Here is a 22,630-nt window from a genome sequence, read left to right as displayed (position 1 = left end):
GTCCCCAAGTGCCATGTCTGCACATTTTTTGGACACTTCCAGGGATGGTGACTTCTCCACCTTCCTGGGCAGCCTGTTCCAATGCCTGACCACTCTTTCACTGCAGAAATTTCTCCTAACCACAGAATGTTAGGGGTTGGAAGGAGATCTAGAGATCATCTAGTCCAAACCCAGTATCCAATCTAAACATCCTCTGGTACTTCTGGCTCTCTGGCATCCCCAGCACTCTCCACTGGTATAGTGAAGAGTGTCATATCATATTGTGAGTGGTTTGCTTTCTCCCCCTCTCCAGATGAGATTAGGGATAAAAATGACCAAAGGTGCAATGAATAGTAGCAAACACTCCAACCCAACCATCCAGAAGGCTTATTTGTAGCTAAACAGAATAATGCAAAGGAGTTGTGTGTGGTTAAAAGTTCATAACCTCAAGGAAAGATCCATTTCTGGTCTGTGTGCATCAGTACTTCAGCATCAGGTGTTTTAAGCTGTTTTACTTAGTTTGCAGGAATAGGTGAAGACAATTTGATGTTGAACAGAATATTGTGGTGGGCCCAGGGAAAAAGCAGCAGAACCAGAGGCGAGGTGCTGGTGCAGAGCCAACTGAAGGGGATTTCTTAGCTCATCTGTTTGCTTCTTGTGTGTGTGTGTGTGGTAGCTTTGTCTTGTTTCCTGTTTCTGGGGGTGAGGAGAAGGGGTGGAAAGAGAAAATGAATCAGATCCAAGTTGGGTTCTGCTCAAGAAGTGGCTGTGTTGCTAGCTGAAAATCCCTGTGTTTTCCTCCAAGGTGAGCCAAGCAATGACACCTTCCTGTTGCTTTTATGAAATGTGGGTGGCCCATGACAGTGGTGGTGTTTAACCAGAAGTTGCTTTAATTGGTCGTCCAGTGGGTGTAAGCTGGAGCACAGGAAGTTCCACTTCAACTCTAAGGAGAAACTTCTTTGGTGTGAGGGTGCTGGAGCCCTGGAGCAGGCTGCCCAGGGAGGTTGTGGAGTCTCCTTCTCTGGGGAGATTCCAGACCTGCTTGGATGTGTTCCTGTGTGACCTGCCCTAGGTGATCCTGCTTTGGTAGGGGGGTTGGATCTGACATCTGGAGATCCCTTCTAATCCCTAACATTCTGTGATTCTATGATCCACATGCCAAGGCAGTGACTGGAGCGGATTCCTGCCCAGGCAGCTGTGGATTTCATGCCCCTCTGTGCACCCTTAGCGAGTTAGTACTTGATAGAAGGTGGTTGTGGCTTTGCAGGTAACTCTTAAGTATCTAAAAATGAGCTACACCAGTGTGTTTTTATTAGTACTTGTTTGCTGTCCTGGAGGAGCTGCTGAGTTCCTGTCAGTCTCTGCCCTCTGTGTTCTCAGTGTCTGCAGCCTTGTTTGCAGTTTGTGGGAAGAGGAAATTGCAGATTGGTTGGGGTTGGAAGGGACCTCTGGAGATAGTCTAACCCCCCTGCCAAGGCAGGTTCACCTAGAAAAGTCACTCAGGAACACATCCAGGCAGGTTTGGATGCCACCACCTCTCTGGGCAGCCTGCTCCAGGGCTGCATCACCCTTAAAGAAGTTCCTCTCTATGTTTAGATGGAGCTGCTTATGTTCCAGTTTGTGCCTGTTACCCCTTGCCCTGTCACTGGGCACCACTGAACAAAGCCTGATCCCATCCTGACACCCACTCTTTAAGTATTGATCAGCATTGATGAGATTCCCCCTCAGTCTTCTGTTTTCCAGACTAAACCCCTCCCTTTCTCTCCTCCTTTCCTCACAAGAGGGATGTTCCAGTCCCTCAGCATCTTTGCAGCCCTCTTCTGTACCCTCTCCAGCAAGTCCCTGTCCTTCTTGAAGTGGGGAGCCCAGAACTGGACACAGTACTCCAGATGTGGCCTCACAAGGGCCTTGGCCTGGTGGCCACACTCTTCTGCATGAACTCCAGGATTCCATTGGCCTTCTTGGCCACCAAGCCACATAGCTAGCTCATGATCATCCTGTTGGCCACCAGGTCCTTTCCCCAAGGTGTGAGCTAGAGCATCCATCCTACCTTACATGTTCTTCCTGAGAGCTGCAGTCACTTCCAAACCTGCTAAACTCATCGTGACAACACTTCTGCATTACCTTCATGCTCACTTTTCTCCCTGCCATTTGTGTTTTGTGATAATGTTCTTTTTTCCTTTCGTTCCCAGCTTGTGTTGGTGGAGCTGCAAGTTGAGAGTTGTGTGTGGGTGTGCAGTGATGGTGCAGTTCTTCCTGTGAAACCAACCATTGTTTGTAGCTAAGAGATGTTGCTGGAGGTTGCCGTGGGCATTGAGTGAGATTCTTCCCCTCATTGCTTGTGGGTTTTATTTCTTTTTTTTTAAAAAAATGATTGGTTTCTAATGCTGAGGTAAGACTGACAGTGTTCCTGAATCAAAGGGAGTGACTGAAAAAGGAATTCTAAATGACTTCTCCAAAGTTTCAACAGTGTGTTACTTTGAAGAGTTGTCCTGCTTTGAGTTGGAACAGAACCCATTCTGTTCAGAGGTTTGACTTCTCCGCTCACTGAGGCAATTCCTGCAGCTCAGGGCAGGTTTGCAGAGCCAGGGGGCTGCTTCTAGCAGTGACAATGCTGATGGGAAGAGTTCCTGCCAAGGGCTGGGCTGCAGACCAAGGTCTCTGATAAGTCGTGTGTACTATATGTGGGAGCAGAGTGAAAGGCTGCATCTGTGGAGCAGAGGGGACAGTTCAGGTGACCCTAAACTGACCAACAAGGGATTCTGTCCCGTGGACATCATCTTGAGGATAAAGCTGAGGGATCACCATGGTCAGGTGCTTTGCTTCTCCTCCACTCTGCTTCATTGGCCCTCGTCCCAGGAGGACTCTTTCTATTGTGCTTTTGGTCTTGGTCCTTGAGTTTCTGAATCCAGCTCCTGAATCTGGTTCCCCATCTGCTGCTGAATCCAGCCACAGTGGTGATGATGACCAGTGGCTATCAGGGTGTTGGGCTCAGTATTGGTTTGTGTCTGTTTGTATCTGTTGCATTTTATTGTGCTGATTTTCATTAGTTTCAGTTTCCTGCCCCATCAGTGTCTCTCCCTCCTTGCCTTTGGGAAGGCAGAGGGCTTCACAGAGAGCGTCTGGCACTTGTCTAGTAGCTGGCTCTGCCTTGACCCTTGACAAGAATCTTTACCCTCATGTTTTCTCCAGCTTCAGTGGGTGCTGCCCTTTTGGTAGCTTTTAGAAATGGAAAAAAGCTGTGGCAGACTCTCCCCCCTCTTGTAGCACTGTGGATTTTTGTTGCTTGGGCTGGGCATGTTGTATGAGAGGCTGGTATGTGAGCTGTGTTAATGCAACGCTGTCCACTTCTGCTGAAGCAAATTGTCTGATCAAACCTTTAATTATAGGAGTCTCTCTTTTATTTTATTTCTTTTTTTAAATAACCCACACAGCAGCTCAAACAGCTCCAGGATTTGTGCACTTCTGCCTGCTTTCAAGTGGTTCCTGAAGGGCTGGATTTGGGAGATGCGGCCAGCTGAAGGCAGGGGAGGGTGTTGCATAACAACATATCAATTTAGCAATGAAAATGCAGTTGGAGTGGGGTCAGATTCTGATCATTTCTGACTTTCTAGCTTAAATAGCACTTTTCAGTGCAGATTTCATTCTGATCCTCAGCACTCAAATACCTAGGTTTCCTTTTATTGCCAGCCATCAGTGGGGTTTTTGCAGGCTAAGCAAGAACTGCTTTTGCAGCACTGGCAAATTCTTGTGCCAGCAGATAAAGTAGGCTAATTCATAACAAACTTGGTGGTTTTCTCCTTATTTGAGGAATGCTCGTGGCAACCTCTTAACAAATTAAGTTTTGCCCCTTCTTGCAGTCATTGCTGACTGCAGGTTGGTAATTGGAATCTGTGCTGGTGGTGTTTGGAGTTTGAAGAGCTGTGCCTAGTTATTACATCTTCAGAGGCTGTATCATCTTCAGTGACTGTATCCCTAGGGTCTGAAATGCATCCTGTGGTTCTGAGAGTGGCTGTAAGCTGCTCTTCCATTCTTTCCCGATGATTTTAGGGAAGCTTTACACAATTTTCTGCCTCTAGGGTGGGAAGAAACCCTGTGAGGTTGGAAGAGTTCTCAGTAGGTGGAATCAAAGAGGTCCAGCAGACATATATTCACAGGTTGTATTGGGTTGGAAGGGACCCTCAAAGGGCATCTTGTCCAACCTCCCTGCAGTCAGCAGGGACACCTCCAACTAGATCAGGGTGCTCAGGGCTGCACTGAGTCTTTGAGTCTTGTCTTGACTGTTTCCAGGGACAGGGCTTCAACCACATCTCTGGGCAACCTGTTCCAGTATTTTACCGCTCTTAGTGTGAAGAACATCTTCCTGATGTACAACCTAAATCTCCATTGCCCCTTGTCTTGTCACTCCAAGCCCTTCTAAACAGGCCCTCCCCAGCTTTCCTGTGGGTCCCCTTCAGGTATTGAAATGTAGCTATATATCTCACCTGAGCTCTGCTGTCCTCTCTCCAGACTGAGTCCCCTTGTTTTGAAGTTCTATCCCTACACACTTCAGTGTGGGAGATGTGACAGACAGGGCTGGGATTCTAATGTTTGAAATTAACCATTGCTGTGGGGATAACTTAAGTTGAAAGTTGCTGCTTCCTGCTTAAATGCAAGTGTGTTGCCTTGCTGTGTGGCCTTTCTGGGGGAGATCATAGTATCACAAAGGTTGGAAGAGACCTCGGGGATCACTGAGTCCAACCTGTCTCCACAGACCTCATGACTGGACCATGGCACCAAGTGCCACGTCCAGTCCCCTCCTGAACACCTCCAGGGACGGCGACTCCACCACCTCCCTGGGCAGCACATCCCAATGGTGAATGACTCTCTCAGTGAAGAACTTTCTCCTCACCTCCAGCCTAAACTTCCCCTGGTGCAGCTTGAGACTGTGTCCCCTTGTTCAGGGGCTGGTTGCCTGGGAGAAGAGACCAACCCCCACCTGGCTACAACCACCTTTCAGGTAGTTGTAGAGGGCAATGAGATCACGCCTGAGCCGCCTCTTCTCCAGGCTAAACAACCCCAGCTCCCTCAGCCTCTCCTCACAGGGCTGTGCTCAAGGCCTGTCCCCAGCCTTGTTGCCCTTCTCTGGACATGTTCAAGTGTCTCAATGCCCTTCTTAAACTGAGGGGCCCAGAGCTGGACACAGTACTCAAGGTGCAGCCTAACCAAAATCCTCTCTGAAGTGGTGTTTTGGTACCCTCTCGGTTTTCTTTACGTAGCTTGAGTTCTGGTCCCTGCAAACCATGCAGCACTAAACTGGATGCTTGTTGGGAGATACCAGGGTATTCATCTGGACACTGAGCTGCTGGCTATGAGCAGCAGTGTGGTCCTTGCATTCTTTCAGGATGCTATCTATGAACTGGAGCCTTAGTGGGACATAAATAAACCACTAAGTGCCTGTGCTCGCTGTCATTTGGCTTGCCATGCGCTTCCTTTCTAGCTCCTTTGAGGCAAAGCAGCCCTGGCAAAAGGAAACCACTCAGAGCCGAATGCTTATGTAACTGAAAGCAAGAGGCCCCTGTTGGCACTGGTGGCTCCAAAGAGTGGCTTATTTGTGGTTGTGAAATCAGTGCTGTGGTTCCAGGAACGCCACCGGGAAGCTGTTTGCGCGGAGCGTGCCTCCTGTCCTCTTGACAAGAGCCAGAGCAAAGTGAAGGGCTGAAATCCTGTTGTGGGAGCGCATCCCTGCCTCTGGAATGGAGATCATAGAATGGCCTAGGATGGAAGAGAACTTAGAGATCATCTAATCCAGGGACACTCAGGTTACTCAAGGCCTCATCCAACCTAGACTTGAACATCTCCAGGGAGGAGCCATCCACAACCTCTCTGGACAATCCATTCTGGAGTCTTGCCACCCTCATAATGAAGGCTTTCTTCCTAAGATCCAGTCTAAACATATTCTCTTTCAATTTAATTCGTTTCCCCTTGTCCTGTTGATGGACACTGTTGTAAAAAGTCCCTCTGCAGCCTTCCTGTATGTTCCCTTCAGGTATTGGACGGCAGCTCTAAGGTCCCCCTGGAATCTTCTCCAGGCTGAGGCTGAACAACCCCACTTCCCTTAGCCTATCCTCATAGCAGAGGTGTACCTCTGAATCATCTTTGTGGCTTGGATCCATGGTCTTGCAGCAGTTGGTAAGCTGCAGGAGATATCATGTGCTGCTTTGGCATGTGTGGTGCTGCTTCATCTGATGCCATGCCCTGTGCTTGCTTCCATGTGAGAGTGCATCATGCAGGGTAGGTTGTGCTTCCAGATGGGACAAGGTGACAGGCTCTGTGGCACTCTGCTGGCTTCAGTAAGAAGGTAGCAGGCAGGAGGTGACACCTCCTGTGTGGAGGAGAAAACAGAGTTACAAACCTCACTGTAGGGACAGCTACAAAGGCTGCATCTCAAGTCAGCAGCTAGGCCTGAAGATTTGCTAAACAAAGGGAGAAGTAGAGAAGAGTTTGTTTGGTAGTGGCTGTGGAAGGCTTTCTGATGAGTGCTTTCAGGTGCTTCTCTACAGGCCTTCTCCACAAGAGCAGAGGGAACAGAGGGGAAAAGCATCCCAAAACAGATCTGAGAGCTGGAATGGTGAGAAATAGGCTGATCTGAACCGGAATTTCTTCTTTTGGCTTGGCTGGTTACTGCAGTCTGGGGGGAAAATCACAGCACAGCTGAATAGACTGATGTGGCAGAAGTGTGTGGAGAATCACACAGAATGCCAGGTTGTAAGGGGCTCCAAGGATCATCTGATCCAACCTTTCTAGGTGAGAGTGGAGTTGAAATGAGTTGGCCCAGGACTCTGTCAAGCTGAGTCTTAAAACTGTCCAGGGTAGGGGAATCCACTTTTTCTCTTGGGACATGATTCCACTGCCTGACTGTCCTCATGGAGAAACATTTTATTCTGGAGTCCAGTGGGAATCTCTCCAGCAGTAACTTGTCCCCATCACCCCTTGTCTTTTCCATGGGACTCTATTAAATGGGAGTCTCCATCCTCTTGGTAGCCACCCTTCATGTACTGGTCCACGGCAATAAGGTCTCCCCTAAGCCTTCACTTCTCAAGGCTGAACAAACCCAGCTCTCTGTCTTCCCTCTCCTGGCAGGGCTTCCATGGCTCTGATCATTCTCGTGGCCCTTCCCTGGATACTTTCCAGCCTGTCCACACCTTTGGTTTTTTTTGCACAGTGGGCACCAAAGCTGCAAGCAGTGCTCCAGGTGTGAAACAAGCACAGAATATAGGCGATGCAATGTCTGAGTTTGTATTCATGCTTCAGGTTGGAGTTCCAGGGGTTCCTAAGAAGGTGGCACTTTCATGGCACCTATGGTAGAGGAGAAGACTTGACAGCTGAGCAGAAGATGAAATTTAAGATTGAGTGCTGTGTTAGAAGAGGGTAACTTTGTATTAAATAAACCCAGCTTAAATCTAACCTGCCTCAGTCCTCCTTGAAAAGCATCACGTATCCCAAACATCCTTGGCTAGCTGAGAGGAGTGTGGCTTTGTTTGTGGAATGGAGCAGATAAATTTATTTGGAAACTGAAAGGAAAGAGGAAAGAATGAAACTTTTTTTTCTGGGTACTCTTAGTTCTGTGGAAAACAGTTCTGAACTGTCAGTGAGTCGTCATGAACTGCCTGCGTGTGAGCTGGGCTTTGAGGTGAAGTGGGTCTAAACCTTTTGGAAACCAGCACTGTTCAGAAGTTTAGTGTTAGGAGTGTGTGTTAGATACTCCTCACAAGTCTTTATCTGTTGTCAGAGGTAAAGGATTCTGTCTGGCTCTCATGTGGGTTAGGTAGCTTAGCTCGGTAGCAAACCCCAAAGGATTCCCTTGGGAACTAGGAAGTTGGTTCATTTTCTGGCTGGAAGTTGAAGCTGAGTCTTTGTTGTGAATCCCACTGTGAACCAGCCTCATGACTTGGGTGATGGAATAAGATCTATAAGGTCCCAGTAAGAGTGGCAGAGGCCAGGATTGTCATTTGAAATGCCTGTGACTCCCTAAAGAACTAGGAGAGAAAGAAACAAGCTGCAAAATAGTATCATAGAATCATTAGTGTTAGAAAAAGACCTTTTAAGATCAAGTCCAACTATAATCTGACTGCTATGTCACACCACTAAACTCTATCCTGAAGCATGACATGCTTCTTGAACACCTCCCAGTGAAGCCTGTTCCAATGCCTGACCGCTTCTAATCAGCCTAAACTTCCCCTGGCACAACATTTCCTCTTCTCCTGTGCCTGGGCACAATCATCTGCCCTAAAAGGGGAACAACCAGGCAGGCAGCACAAAGGGTGTTAAGGTGGAGAATGTTCTCTTAGGTATAAAATGTTCTGTACTATGCTCTTTTATCAGTTTTGGGGTAGCATAATGCTTAAATCCAGCCTGTGAGCCTGGCCCAGGTCAGCCCCACACTGTGCTGGTGAGGCCAGTTTGAGTATCATCTTCCCTGAGAAGGGGAACTTTAGGCTGGATGTTAGGAAGAAGTTCTATATAGAGAGTGATTGCCCATTGGAATGGGCTGCCTGGGGAGGTGGTGGAGTCACCATCATTGGAGATGTTCAGGAGGAGACTTGATGGGGTGCTTGGTGCCATGGGTTAGTTGTTTAGGTGGGTTGGATTGGTTCATAGTTTGGACACGATGATCTTGAAGGTCTCTTCCAACCTGGTCTATTCTATTCTATTCTAGAAGAGTACAGCAAGTGTAGCTGAAAGCTTGTGGAAAGCAGCCTGTCAGGATAGCTAGAAATTGAAGACTGATAGAAGATGGCATGTGGAAGACTCCTCAGGTAGCACAAGGTGGTGGGGCTGAGGTTGCAGCAGCAGAAATGGGCAGTTGGATCTTCCACTGTGCAACCAAAGGGAGTTGCTGTGGTCTGGAGCTTGGGAGGTACTGCTCTTGGTACAGGGCAGGTGGAACAAACTAGCTCAGCAGTGCCTGAGGGAGAGGCAGCACTGCCTTTGGGGGTGTGTGGGAGTGCAGCCTGGAAAAACAGGACCATGAGCACTGGATCTTTCCATGATGCTGTTGGAGCTCGCTGCTGAAACAATGCCCTTCATGGGCTTCTGGGAAACGTCTCTGGTGCCTTCGGGATACTGCTGGGAAGAAGCTGCAGAGTTGCATTCCTGTGCTTCCCAAAGTCTAGGAATGATTTGCATGCCAGTATTCTGAAAGTAGGCATCTGAAGGTCATCTTAAAACCTTGAATTACCAGTTTGTGAAAGCCCTGTGACCTTTAGTTGGGGCCTTTGGAAAGAGCACTGCGTTCATCACCCCCAGTGCATCCACACGGGCCAGCATGTGGTGAGTGTCTGTAGCCCTCAGCAATTTGGGACTGCTGAGCAGGGCCTGGGTTTGGGGCAGAGCTCATGGCACTGCTGCTGCAGGCACACCTTCTTCTTCAGGATGATAACCTGGCAAGGTACTTTTGACAGCTCTTGGCTTACTCTGAGGCCCTCTTGGCTCCACAAAGTGTCTCACCACATAGGTGGGTGCTTGTCCCAGCAGGTGTGTGGCAGAAAAGGAGCAGTAGGACTGTGGCAGTGTTTGCTTAAAGCCTAGCAGAGACTTCTTAAGCTTTAGCTATTGCTGAGGTCTCGATTCTTTGTATCAAGCAGAGCCACTTGTTGGCTGGGAATTGTGGAGGTTCTGGAGGCACCAGAGCGATCTGGAAGTGACTTCTTTAAACTCCTGTTCTTTCCCTCATGTCCTTGCAAGCACACTAAACCCCAGCAAGATATAGTTGTAGTAGTGAGCACCACCAAAGGGTTTGCAGTTACTATGCTAGGCTGTTAACATGGTTGGAGCTTCACGTGCCTGAGCATTCCATGCTTTGGGACACATCCTGCTCCCTGCAGCAGCTGTGCTTGATGCTCTGTTCACAGTGGCACCAGGTTGGACTCAGTGTGACATCTGACTTTGCCCCATGTTTGTACTTGAAGGGCTCTGCCAGTGGTGCCAGCTCCTCTTGCTGCTGGCAGTTCTGCTCGCAGTGGTATCTGTGGTGGCACAGTGAACCAGATGGGCATCTCAGCCCACCCCACAGAAATGGATTCCTCCCCTCTACTCAGATCAGCTCTTCCCCATCTGGTTAATCACTCAGCCATGGGGAAGGCTGTGCCAGTAGCGAGGGGGTGTGATGTGAAGATGAGAATGAGTTCCTAAAGGGGTGTGGGAGGATGAATGTTGGGTTTTCAGCAGCTTTTCTGCTGCTTATGAAACCATAGGCTGGGCAACCACAACTCCTTGTGTGCTGGTGGCTTTCTATATATTCCAGCACTTCAGATTCAGTGTCACTTGCTCCCTTCCACTGCATGCTCTGTGCTGCCTGGGCCCTGAGATTCCTGCTTTGAGTGCCTGCCCTGTGCATTACCATGCTCTGTGGTGTGGAGAACCTCTTTTGGTTACAACAACTCCATAAATGCTCCAGGCTTGGGGAAGAGTGGCTGGAAGGTTACCCAGAAGAGAGAGACTTGGGGGTGTTAGTCAATAGCCAGCTAAAGGTGAGCCAGAGTGTGCCCAGGGCACCAGGAAGACCACCAGCATCCTGGTCTGGATCAAGGATAGCATGGCCAGGATGACCAGGAAAGTGATTGTTCCTCTGTGCTGGGCACTGCTGAGACCACACCTTGAGCACTGGGATAATTTTTGGGGCCTTCACTTCAGAAGGACATTGAGGTGCTGGAGTGAGTCCAGAGAAGGGCAATGAAGCTGGTGAAGGGTCTGGAGAACAGGGCTGGTGAGGAGCAGCTGAGAAACTGGCAGTGTTCAGCCTGGAGAAAAGGAGGCTAAGACCTTCTGGCTGTACAACTCCCTGAAAGGAGGTTGGAGCCAAATAGGGGTTGGTCTCTTCTCCCAAGGAACAAGTGGGAAGATAAGAGGAAATGGCCTCAAGTGGCACCAGGGATATTTAGGTTTGATATTAGAAGAAACTTCTCAACTGAAAGGGAACAGACTGCCCAGGGAGGTGGTTGAATCCCCATCACTGGAAGTGTTTAAAAGCAGATGTGGTGCTGAGGGATGTGGTTTAGCACCAGCCTATCAAGTGAGTTGGTGGTCAGACTCCATGATGTTAAAGGTCTTTTCCAACTGTAAGGATTCTGTCAGTTTGGTCACCCCTGCTCTCTGAGACCAGTGCTATGCTGTCCTGCACTTGGGTCCAACTTCCAGAGGATGCTCTGTTTGTTCATGAGCTGCTGCAGTTATTGCAAGTGTCGTGGAACTGTTGTGTGCTCTCCAAGGGCCAACGATGAAGTGCTCTACTACAGCATCCTCTGGCTTGCTTTACTCTGTTACCAGTGAGGTGAGAGCTTGAGCAGTCATAGGGACAAGGCAGATTCCAGAGAACTGGAGTGTTCTCATGATGGGTGCTTTAAGGTAGCTCTCGCAGTTAGACTCATGGAATGCTTTGTGTAAAGGTTATCTAATCCAACTCCCCTGCAGCCAGCAGGGACATCCTCTACCAGATCAGGTTGCTCAGAGCCTTGTCAAGCCTGACCTCGAATAGCTCCAGGGATGAGGCCTCAACTACCTCCCTGGGCAACCTGTTGCAGTGTTCCACCACTCTCATGGTGCAGAACTTGTTCCTTGCATCCGGTCTAAACCTTCTCTTCTCTCATTCCAAACCATTGCCCCCATCCTGTCACTGCAGGCTTTTGCAAACAGTCCCTCTTCAGGTACTGAAAGGCTACTATTAGGTGACCCTAGAGCCTTCTCCAGGATGGGAAGGTTGTCCTTTTATCCCCCACACCCTCCCCACCATGCACACTTCTGTGCTTTCACCTGCTCATCTCTTCTCCCCAAGGATTTAACCGAATCACATCTTTGCTACAAGGCACAAACGCTACCCAAGTCGTTGCTGCCAGCCAGTGCAGTGGATATCGACCTCCTCTTCCTGGGTAAACTCAGCTGAAGTTCATGCTGAGTGGTTTTCTAGTCCATTACTTTGGGCTGAGTGGTGAGCTAGCACGCCAAGGTGGCTGCAGATGAATTGCCCTCATTATTCTAAGCCTACAATTAATGCATCTTCTCACCCCGTGCCGTGGCGCTGCCAGAGGCAGAGCAGCAGTAAATAGCTGGCAACAGCTTTTACCTAGAAACCTAATGGGCTTTCCAGAGCCCTGGGTGTGTTTCTCAGAAACCATGAAGCCTTTCAGGGTATTTTTCTTGCCTGCTTACGTAGGAAGCATTCCCAATGAGCTAATGGGGAGGGAAGCAACCGGTGACATTCCTCGCTGAGGACTTCACGCAGCTTGCTGGAGTCTGGGCTTTGTCAGAAGCCAGCGCAAAGCTGGAGCAGCAAAAGTAAAAAGGGGTGATGAGAGAAGGATGTTTAGTGAGTTCACAGGACTTATATACATGTCAGAGGTAAGGGGAGGAGGAGGAGGTGGTCCTCCTTCCTGCCTCCTGCAGCTAGCTCCCTGAAGAGTCTGGTGCTGCAGCCTGACATGGAATCATAGAGTGGGCCCTTAAAGATCATCCAGTTCCAACCCCCCCTGTCATGGCCAGAGGCATCTCCCACTAGCCCAGGTTGATCAAGGGCTTATCCAACTTGGCCTTGAACCCCTCCAGGGAGGGGGCATCCACAGGCTCCCTGGGCAACCTGTTCCAGCGTCTCCCCACCCTCACTACAAAGAATTTCTTCCCAATTTCCAGTCTCACTCTCCCCTCTTCCAGCTCAAAACCATTGCCCCTCATCCTGTCACTACAAACCCTTGTAGAAAGGATCCTTGTAGGATCCTTCAGGACCTTCAAGCTTTTGGATTTAAAACCATCAGGTATGTTACATGTTTGCTAGCATGGATCAGTCTCAGCTGATAATTCTCTTGTGTGTTAGGCTTTCAGCTTTCCAGTGTGGGTGTAAGTGGCAAACTTGAGTACAGGTTAGGTGACTATTCCTGCTTTGCACTTTGCAAGGTTGTGCTTCAGTGGGTAACAGCCTGCAGGCTTTTCAGGGCAAAGATGTGATTTCTGGTAGGGTAGTGAGAGCTTGGTCCCTCATGTGGTGTCTGTGGTGTCAGACAGCCTGTGTGTTGCCTTGGGATCAGCTTGGCAGGAAGGTGCAGGTGGTGCCAAGCCTTAACTTCTTTTTGCCCTCTCAGTCTGAGCTGCTCGAGTGCCAGTGGGGAGGAAGGTGCCCTGCCCAGGCTGTCTGTGCAGTGTTGGTACGAAGGGGCTGGTGGTTGGTATGTGTCAAAACCATCATTAGCCACCAGAATTGGTGCCTTGCCTCCTGCTCCTTCAAAATAATGGGAAGTCATGCTGGCAGCTTGGGGACATCTGGTGCTGTCAGAGCAATCTGGCTGTTGAGACACCATGCAGAGACAATGCCCTGTCCAGAGAGATTAAAAATAGTGCCTAAGAAGCTTCTAAATTGGCTTCAGCAGTAGGTGTTGGGAAAAGGGGTAAAAGGACTTTGGAAATGTTTCTCCTCATGACTTTTTAAAACCTAAAAGTTACAAATGTGGCTTTAGTCTCATCCTGACTCTTCAGGGCAACCCGGGGCAGGAGGGGAGCTGGAATCTGTTAAGCCTAAAGTGGTGTGAACTGGTTTTATCATAGAATGGCTTAGGTTGGAAGGGACCTTAGAGATCTAGTTCCAACCCCTTTGCCATGGGCAGGGATACCACTCAAATAGACTTGCTTGCTCAAGGCCTCATCCAACCTGGACTTGAACACCTCTGCAGAGGTGTTCCAGCATCTCACCACCCTTGTACTGAAGAATTTCTTCCTAAGATCTAGCCTAAACCTACTCCCCTCCAGCTCAAAACCATTCCTCCTTGTCCTGGCTCTAGACACCCTCATGAAAAATCCCTCTGCAGCCTTCCTGTAGGATCCCTTCAGGTGTTGGAAGACAGCTCTAAGGTCCCCCCAGAGTCTTCTCCAGGCTGAACAAGCCCAGCTCCCTCAGGCTATCCTCATAGCAGAGGTGCTGCAGCCCTTGGATCATCTTTGGCCTCCTCTGGACTCATTGCAACAGCTCTGTGTCCTCCTTGTGCTGGGAACAACAGAACTGGATACAGCATTCAGAGTGGGGGTCTCACAGGTGTGGAGGGGAATAATCCCCCCCCCCCCCCCCCATAACCACTTAAAATCAATTTCTTACTGACATTGTGGGTCTGGATATTCCTTTGCTGTGCTGTACAGCATCACAGTGTTCCTCTAGTGATCTGGTGTAGTTTATTTTTAATACTTCTCTGTCTTAGGCTGCTGCTCTCAGAAGCAGAGCTGTCTTCAGTAGTTGGAGTAAAGTTTTCCCATAGTCATATTTGCTGTTCCATTGGGATGTTGATATCAAACTGTAACAGGAAGGAATGACTCAGTGACAGCTCTTAACAGATCTCTTCATGCAAATCTGCCTTTTCCTCCTATGTAAATGTTAAAAAAGAGGTGTAGTAGATATGGAAGCTGTTGAATATGAAGCAACTGGATCTTCTGGCTTTATAAGGCTTTGATTCACTACTTTGCCTTTATACTCCAAAGGGTAAATTGGGTGAAGGGGCAGGTTGAATGGTGTGGGTTAGGACCTGGTGCTGTTGCAGTTGAGGTGTTGCCTTCTGCTGCCCTCAGAGCTGGTGTGGGAGCACAGGCTGGCCATTCCAGTACCTGAAGCAGGCCTGCAAGAAAGGGACTTTTGGCAAGGGATTGTAGTGATAGGACAAGAAGGAATGGGCTGAAGATGGAGGAGAGCAGATTTAGACTGGAGGTTAGGAAGAAATTCTTTCCAGTTAGGGTGGGGGAGACATTGGAACAGGTTGCTTAGCGAGGTTGTGGATGCTTTAGACTGAAGGTTAGGAAGAAATTCTTTCCAGTTAGGGTGGGGGAGACATTGGAACAGGTTGCTTAGCAAGGTTGTGGATGCTTTAGACTGAAGGTTAGGAAGAAATTCTTTCCAGTTAGGGTGGGGGAGACATTGGAACAGGTTGCTTAGCGAGGTTGTGGATGCTTTAGACTGGAGGTTAGGAAGAAATTCTTTCCAGTTAGGGTGGGGGAGACACTGGAACAGGTTGCTCAGCAAGGTTATGGATGCCTCCTGCCTGGAGGTGTTCAAGGCCAGGTTGGATGAGGCGTTGAGCAACCTGGGCTGGTGGGAGGTGTCCCCATCCGAAGCAGGGAGGTTGTAACAGGATGATCTTTAAGGTTCCTTCCAACCCAAACAACTGATAAACAGACCAACCACCACCTGTCATGCCATTGCTCTGACAAGATGGTATGGCTTTTAGGCAGAAACATGGCCAGTAGATAGAGAGAGGTGATTCTCCCACTTCACTCTGGTAAGACCACACCTGGAGTACTGTGCCCAGCTCTGGAGCCCTCAACCAGCAGGGTCATGGACCTCGTGGATTGGGCTCAGAGGAGGGCTATGAACATGATCAGGGCTGGAGCACCTCTGCTACGAGGATAGGCTGAGGGAGCTGAGGTTGTTCAGCCTGGAGAAGGCTCCAGGGAGACCTAATAGCAGCCTTCCAGTACCTCAAGGGGCTACAAGAAGGCTGCAGAGGGGCTGTTTGCAAAGGCCTGCAGGGACAGGATGAGGGACAATGGTTTGAAACGAGAGCAGAGCAGATTTAGATTGGATGTGAGGAACAAGTTCTGCAGGATGAGGGTGGTGAAACACTGCAACAGGTTGCCCGGGGAGGTGGTTGAGGTTCCATCCCTGGAGCTATTCAAGGTCAGGCTTGACAAGGCTCTGAGCAATCTGATCTAGTGGAGGATGTCCCTGCTGACTGCAAGGCAGTTGGATGAGATAACCTTTGGAGGTCCCTTCCAACCCAAATCATTCTGTGATCCTGGTGTGATTGTTTTGTTTTGATTTGGTTTTATTTTCTAGCAAGAATGTCTGTAGCAAGCAGCTGTTAAAGTTCTCTCCAGTTCCACCCAACCCTGAGACGGCGTAACCTCCATTTACAGCAAGTGACCACATTGTGCATCTCTCCACTGTTTTATAGTAAAGAAATAAAGCAGCATCTGTGTTCTTAACAGTTCTTTTTCTTCTTCTAGAAATGACTGCTGTTACTGCAGGCAACGTGAACTTCAAATGGGACCCCAAAAGCTTGGAGATAAGGACGTTGGCGGTCGAAAGACTGCTGGAGCCTCTTGTTACACAGGTAGGAAGAAAAAAGGGGGTGGCAAATGAAACCTTCATAAGGATGAGAAGGCTCTGAGGAGACATTGTTCTGGCCTGAAAGGGGCCTACAAAAAAGGTGGAGAGGGACTTTTTTAGGGTGTCAGGTAATGATAGGACTAGGGGGAATGGAGCAAAACTAGAAATAGGTAGATTCAGATTGGATGTTAGGAAGAAAGTTGTTCCCCATGAGGGTGGTGAGAGCCTCATCCCTGGAGGTTTTTGCAGCCAGGCTGGATGTGGCTGTGACCAACCTGCTGTAGTGTGAGGTGTCCCTGCCCATGGCAGGGGGGTTGGCACTGGCTGATCCTTGAGGTCCCTTCCAACCCTGACAGTTCTGTGATTTTATGATTTACTGTCCTGATGGATTAATTAATTAATTAACTTCCAAAGTTTAAATTCCAGGAGTAAAAACACTACAAAACTAAAGATGGAGAAGTTGTGTCAATAACTCCTTCACTTCTATTATAACAGAGTTATGGCTTAGTGCTGCCCCTTGAGTTCTGGATCAGTTTGGATTGGATGATCTTGAAGGTCTCTTCCAACCAAATATATTCTGTGATTGGGCACAAGACTGAAAAGGTGCAGCTGATGAAGCAGCAGATTTCAGTTAGCAGTGCAGAAATGCATGCTGGTAACTCACCTTCCATGGCTGCTGAGCTGTTTCTTGCCTGTGTTTTGGGTGCTCTGCTGCTGATCTGTGGAGTCTTACAAAAGCTGTGTGGTATCACATAGAAACTGGTGTCTGGGAGGGATGGAAGTCCCTGCAATGAAGGCTTTAGTGCTTATAGAAGGAGGGTCTCATATGTGTGGTAGGGTGTGTTTGTATATTGGTTAGTCTTGTTGTTGTTTGGGGGTGTTGGGTTTTCTGGGGAGTAGGGAGTGTCTTGGAGGAGTTCCCTCCCTTTTTTGGGGGGGTGTGTGTGGGTTTTTGTTGTTTTGGGGGTTGTTTGGTTTGGTTTTATTGATGTTGGTTTAGGGTTTATTTAGGGGGTTTGGTTATTTTTGTTTGGTTGTTTTGGGGTTTTGTTATCATTTGGTTTTTATTTTTGGGTTCTGGGGTGTTTTGGGGAGGGGTTGTGGTTTTGTACAATTTTTTTTTGTTTATTTGACTGTTTTGTTGGTTGGGTTTTTTTTGTTTTGGATGTCCTGGGTTTGTTTTCTTTCTATCTGTGTTTTGAGTTCCCTTTGGAAGGAGGTTCAGGTAAACTGTGAAATGCGTGGTGGGGGATGTTTGCAACCTGTCTAGAGCAGCCTCAGCTAGGTTATTGACCCCTCTTCCACCCAAGGAGTATGCTTTGATGACTTTTGGTACTGTTCAGGGTATCTTTTACAAGATGCACATGCTTGCTTCTCATTTCTGCTGATGCTTGTGACTAAAAGCCTATTTCTTCTGCATGGTGTGCATTGCTCAGTGAAATGCACAGGAGAGCCTAGAGTAAGTCTTGTGAATGTAAGCTGCATGCACTGGGTGTTCTGAAGCTTCTTGGAAGAGACTTTCTAGGAGGCCTGAGAGAGGAGGTGCACTTGGAGACAGGGAACTCTGTCTTCTTCAGCATCATTTCAGTGATTGTAGGAACTCGTCACAAACTCCTGCCAAGCACAGCCTGCAGCAATCAGGGTTCTGTTTCCAGTATTAACATCCCTTTAATCACCAAGCTGCTGCTCCTACCTGTCCAGATACTCAGATGGGCAGTTGGATCATCTTCTCTGTAGCTTTTTAGCTGGAGCTACTGAGGGAGTCTGTCTTTATGAGAAATTGCCCTAATCTGGTAAATGTAACTGGGCAGACTTGTTTATAAGACCTTTCTGTCAGTGTCTGTAACCTGCTCCTCCAGTAGCTCTTCTGGCAATCCCGAATGTTATGAATGATGGGGCTGCCAAAAAGAGAGGAAAGAAGAGTAAGTTGCCATGTTGCAGCTTGTCTGTGGAGCACATGATGAACTGAAGCTACCCAGTATGAAAGCCTCCTGTTAACCATGAGGGCTATTCCCAGCTGATGGCTTTCTCTCGCTAAATCAACCTACTGAGAAAATGGATTCAGCCCTGAGAACCTTTGTCAGTGGTCCTTGGGCTCTCTAGAGGAGACATTTTTTAATGCTGTGATTTCATGTCCCTCTGAAGTAGCTTAAACTTAACAAAAGGAGAGGGGGTGAGAAAAAGGCAAATGGAAAAGCATCTGTGTGGATTTTGTGGCCTCTTTCTGATTGAAGGGAGTGGATCCTGAGCTGATGGAGAACCCGGTGGTCATCTGGCTGCTGCTGACCGGTGCCTAGCAGGGTTTCGGTCTAAAGCAGAAAACTTGGAAGTATTTGTTTGTTGCAGGAGGACTGTGAGAGTTCATTTTGCGTTGTGTAAGGGAAATAATGAGCTGCAGGAAGCCCTTTTGCTCTGCATTCAGTCCATTGGCTATAGAGCTGTTTTGGACTGAATAGACACCGTGTTGCTAGCTTCCTGTACATAATGACTGCAGCCTTGTTTGGGATCCTTTATGCCTGCAGAACTATCCCAAACTAATTATCCCAACTTGGTTTCTTTTTATGTGGTGCCAAATAGCTCTGGCCTGTTCCTGAGACAGCAGTTTATGAAAACCACAAATAGATCTCAATGCTCCAAATCAGATTTTCAGGCCTGCCACTGATAAGCACTTTAGACAGATTTATAATGAGAAACACTTGTTCGAGTTTAACCTTTGGAGCTGGCAGTAGTGCAGGTATTGATACACTGTCTAGAAAATAATAGTTTGCCTTGCTGTCAAATTGATAAACTCCTCATTTGCTTCATGGGTTGCTTTTGTTCTGTTTTTCCCCCCCCTTCTTCCATGCCTCTAGGTGACAACGCTGGTGAACACCAGCAACAAGGGGCCCTCTAACAAAAAGCGAGGGCGTTCCAAGAAGGCCCACGTTTTGGCTGCTTCAGTTGAACAAGCAACAGAGAATTTCCTGGAGAAAGGAGACAAAATAGCAAAGGAGAGCCAGTTCCTGAAGGAGGAGCTGGTGGCAGCCGTGGAGGATGTCCGCAAGCAAGGTAAGAGCTGTGCCTGATGGATTGTACGAGTTTGGGCTCTCAGAGCAGCTACAATTGTTCCTATTTCTCTTTTGCTGATGTTTCTCATGACTTGGTGCTTCTCTGCTTGTGTGGATGCTCACTTGACTTCCTGGCTTCCTTGAGAAATAAATAGGATGAACTGGGCAGAGCTGGAAACTGGATGTCCCAAGTAGAGACTGAGAAGAGAAGCAGAAGGGCTGATTCTTCAAAGAGCATTTAAAACTCAGTCTAGGGTAAAAAGTCAACTTCCCCCCCCTTCCCTTGCCTATTAATGTTATGGAATCACATCTTAAATATGTCAATAACTTCACCATTTTAGTGTGTACAAGGCAGCATTGTAGGAGGAAGAGCTGAGTGTTGACTTGACAGAGCCTGGTGTCTTGCATATGCAAAATGTAAACAGCAACAAACAGGATGCAAGGACCTTGATTAAATATTCTAGGCTTCCTCCTCCACCACTGTTGGTTTTGATAATTTTCTCTTTTACTTTCTTGGAGAAGACCTGCAAGAAAAGCCCATGGAGCTGGCTTACTCTAAAGTAAATATTGCTGCTCATAAATCATTTATCATTCTTCCAGTCGTGAGCCTTTTCTATGCTTCAGTGGAACCCAGTCAGCTGGTATTAATGGTGATGGCTGCTGCTGCTGCTGCAAAAAAGGGAAAACTCATTAGCATTAATTACTTGTTTGTAGTTGAAGTTACCCAGTGATGAAATATTAGTTGAAAATGGGTCTTAAGTTCTGGATGAGTCTGGTTGATGGACCAGAGAGAGATCAGCGTAAGGAGGTGGCAATATAAGGGGCTAATTGAGTTGGCTTAATTTAACAACAGCAAACAACAGCAAAAGAGACCCCTTTGTCCTGAAGCCTTTAATTCTTGGTGGTTGCTTGATTGCTGCTTGGAGCTGAGAGTTGGATCTCAGCTGTGAGTACCTTCAAATGACTCATGGTGATGTTAGAGAGCGAGGGAGCTGCACTCAGTCCTCAGGATTGGGAAGTTCCATTAGCTGAATTTGTGTTAGCATATTGCAGTAAGAAGCTGGGAAGGAGGGGAAGAACAACCTTCAGGGTGACCTTTCACTTGTTTCTTGGTCCCTGCTTGATTCTGAGCCTACACACAGACAATGCCAAAACCTCTTTGGCTCTCTTGATCTTTGAGAGAGGAGGTGGAGCTTGTAGCTGAGAGGTGCTGGAGTGAAATAACTCTCCATCTTAATGTTGCTTCATTTCTTCCTCCCTTTATAGTCTTTGTGCATAGAGACAAGAGCTGTGTCTGCTTCCTGAAGCTGGGTAGATGATGGTTAAACTTCAGTGATTTGACTGAACATGACACATGAGGGAAAGTTTCTTTGGTGTGAGGGTGCTTGAGCCCTGGAGCAGGCTGCCCAGAGGGGCTGTGGAGTCTCCTTCTCTGGAGAGCTTCCACCTTCCCCCTGCCCCCAGCCATTGTGCTCCTGGGCAGGCTGCTGTGGGTGCCCTGCTTTAGCAGAGGGGTTGGACTGGATGGTCTCCAGAGGTCCCTTCCACCCCCCACCATGCTGGGGTTCTGTGACTAGTGCCCACAACTGTTTTGGGAATGCAGTTGCAGCAGGGATGGACTGCTGGGGAGAAAAAACCTGTGCCCTGTCATGGTGCCAGTGTTCAGTCAGGTTTAGCAGAGCAGCTCTCCATAATGAAATGAAAAAGCCCAAACCTTTAGAGGAAATTAGAAGCAAATGGTGAAAAATGAGATAGAGCAGAGGGCAGGTTTATTGCTGCCAAAGCCTAGGGGAGAAAGCAGCTCTCAGCAGCACTGATAACAGGAGAAAGGAGACAGGCTCACAGTGTAGGTGTTTATAGAGGTGTGCTCCTGGGAGGAGCAGCTGAGGGAGCTGGGCTTAGTGACAGGATGAGAGGAAGCAGCCTCAAGTTGTCAGGGAAGGTTTAGGTTGGATATTGGGAAAAATTTCTTCCCCAAAAGGGTTGTCAAGCCCTGGATCAGGCTGCTCAGGGCAGTGGTGGAGTCCTCATTCCTGGTGGGAATGAAAAGCCAGGTGCTGAGGGCTTGGTTTAGCGGTGGGCTCGGCAGTGCTGGGTTAACTGTTGGACTGGATGATCTCAAAGGTCTTTTTCAGCCTAAACACTTCTGTGATTCTGTGTTCCACAGTCTATGCACTTCAGAAGTGTTTTCAGCAGTGTGGTGGACCAATTCAATTAACAAACTGGAGACCTGAAGGCAGTGCACCACACAGCCTCTGCACGCATAGAGCAAAACTTCCAGGTCCTGAGACCCTCCTCTGCCTTTTGCAGTGGGGGGGCAGAAGTGGAGAGGAGTGTCTTGGTCAGCAGTGGGGTGATCACAAACTGGCAGCCTCTGGGTGGCTGGTGGCAGCAGTGGGATTCCTGCTGTAGAGCACAATTTCTCTTCAGCAGAAGACAGGAAAATAGGATTAATAATGCCTCTATTTGGAGTGGGGAGCGCTTTAGTTACCATAATAAAAAAAGATGAATGAATGTAGACAGAGGTTATGAAGATGATTAGGACAATAGATAACTTGTCTCATCAGAGAAAATTAAAATTTTTTTTTATTTTTTTTCCCCCCAGCCTGGCAAGAAGAAGATGGAGAGGGTACATGATTGTAGTGAGCATGCTTGTTCATAAAATCTCATTTGCTGGGGGTAAAAACAAAGAAGGGAAGAAGAGCTCTTTAGGATGAGTGATCGTTCAGCTCCGTCCTAAATCAATGGAAGTGGAGCTTCAAAGTCTTCCTCATTTTTTACAGTGGAAGAATAAATGACAACTTGCTTTAAATATTAAGCAAGTTTGTGAAGTATCCTGAAGTAAGATTCCTGGTGCCTTTAAAGCTTTGCACTTTTGACTTCTCTTAAAGTAGTGCAACTTGGAGAGAGTCCAACGGAGGCTACGAGGATGACTGGGGATCTTAGACATCTATGAGGAAGGACTGAGAGCCCTGGGGCTGCTTAGCCTGGAGAAGGGAAGGCTGAGAGGGGATCTTACTCATGTCTCTAAGTATCCAGAGGGTGTCAAGATGAAGGGGCCAGGCTCTTTTTTTGGTGGTGCCCGCTGATAGGACAAGGAACAACCAAAAGTTCCACCTGAACACAAGGAGAAACTTCCTCACTGTGAAGGTGCTGGAGCCCTGGAGCAGGCTGCCCAGAGAAGTTGTGGAGTCTCCTTTGGAGACTTTCAAAGCCCACCTGGATGTGTTCCTGTGACTTGCCCTAGGTGACCCTGCTTTGGCAGGAGGATTGGACTTGATGATCTCTACAGGTCTGTTCCAACCCCTGCTGTTCTGTGGTTCATCAGGTAAATTTTGAACAGAGCAGTGGAGACAAAGAACCAAAGTGTTTTTCAGAGCAGATCCTGCTGCAGTTACAGAAGAGACTTAGGACTGGGGAAGTGTCTGGTGTGAACATCTCGGATTTCAGCCTCCTTACAGCCTCTGTTCCATTGATTTCTGCTGCTGGAGTT

General features: G+C 48.2%; 1 protein-coding gene across 1 annotated transcript in view; it reads left to right on the top strand.

Moving 5' to 3' along the window:
* CTNNA1 (catenin alpha 1) overlaps positions 1 to 22,630 on the top strand; it is a 162,088-nt gene that overhangs the window by 7,317 nt on the left and 132,141 nt on the right. Inside the window, exons 2-3 of the mRNA XM_054168576.1 lie at positions 15,988 to 16,094; positions 18,943 to 19,138. Of these exons, the coding sequence (XP_054024551.1) occupies positions 15,990 to 16,094; positions 18,943 to 19,138 (301 nt within the window). The 5' untranslated portion in view covers positions 15,988 to 15,989. The remainder of the gene's footprint in view (positions 1 to 15,987; positions 16,095 to 18,942; positions 19,139 to 22,630) is intronic.

Source organism: Dryobates pubescens, chromosome 16 (assembly GCF_014839835.1).
Source record: "Dryobates pubescens isolate bDryPub1 chromosome 16, bDryPub1.pri, whole genome shotgun sequence".
Lineage (NCBI taxonomy): Eukaryota > Metazoa > Chordata > Aves > Piciformes > Picidae > Dryobates > Dryobates pubescens.
The sequence above is the reverse complement of the archived record's forward strand: the minus strand, read 5'-3'. Positions and strand labels throughout refer to the sequence as shown.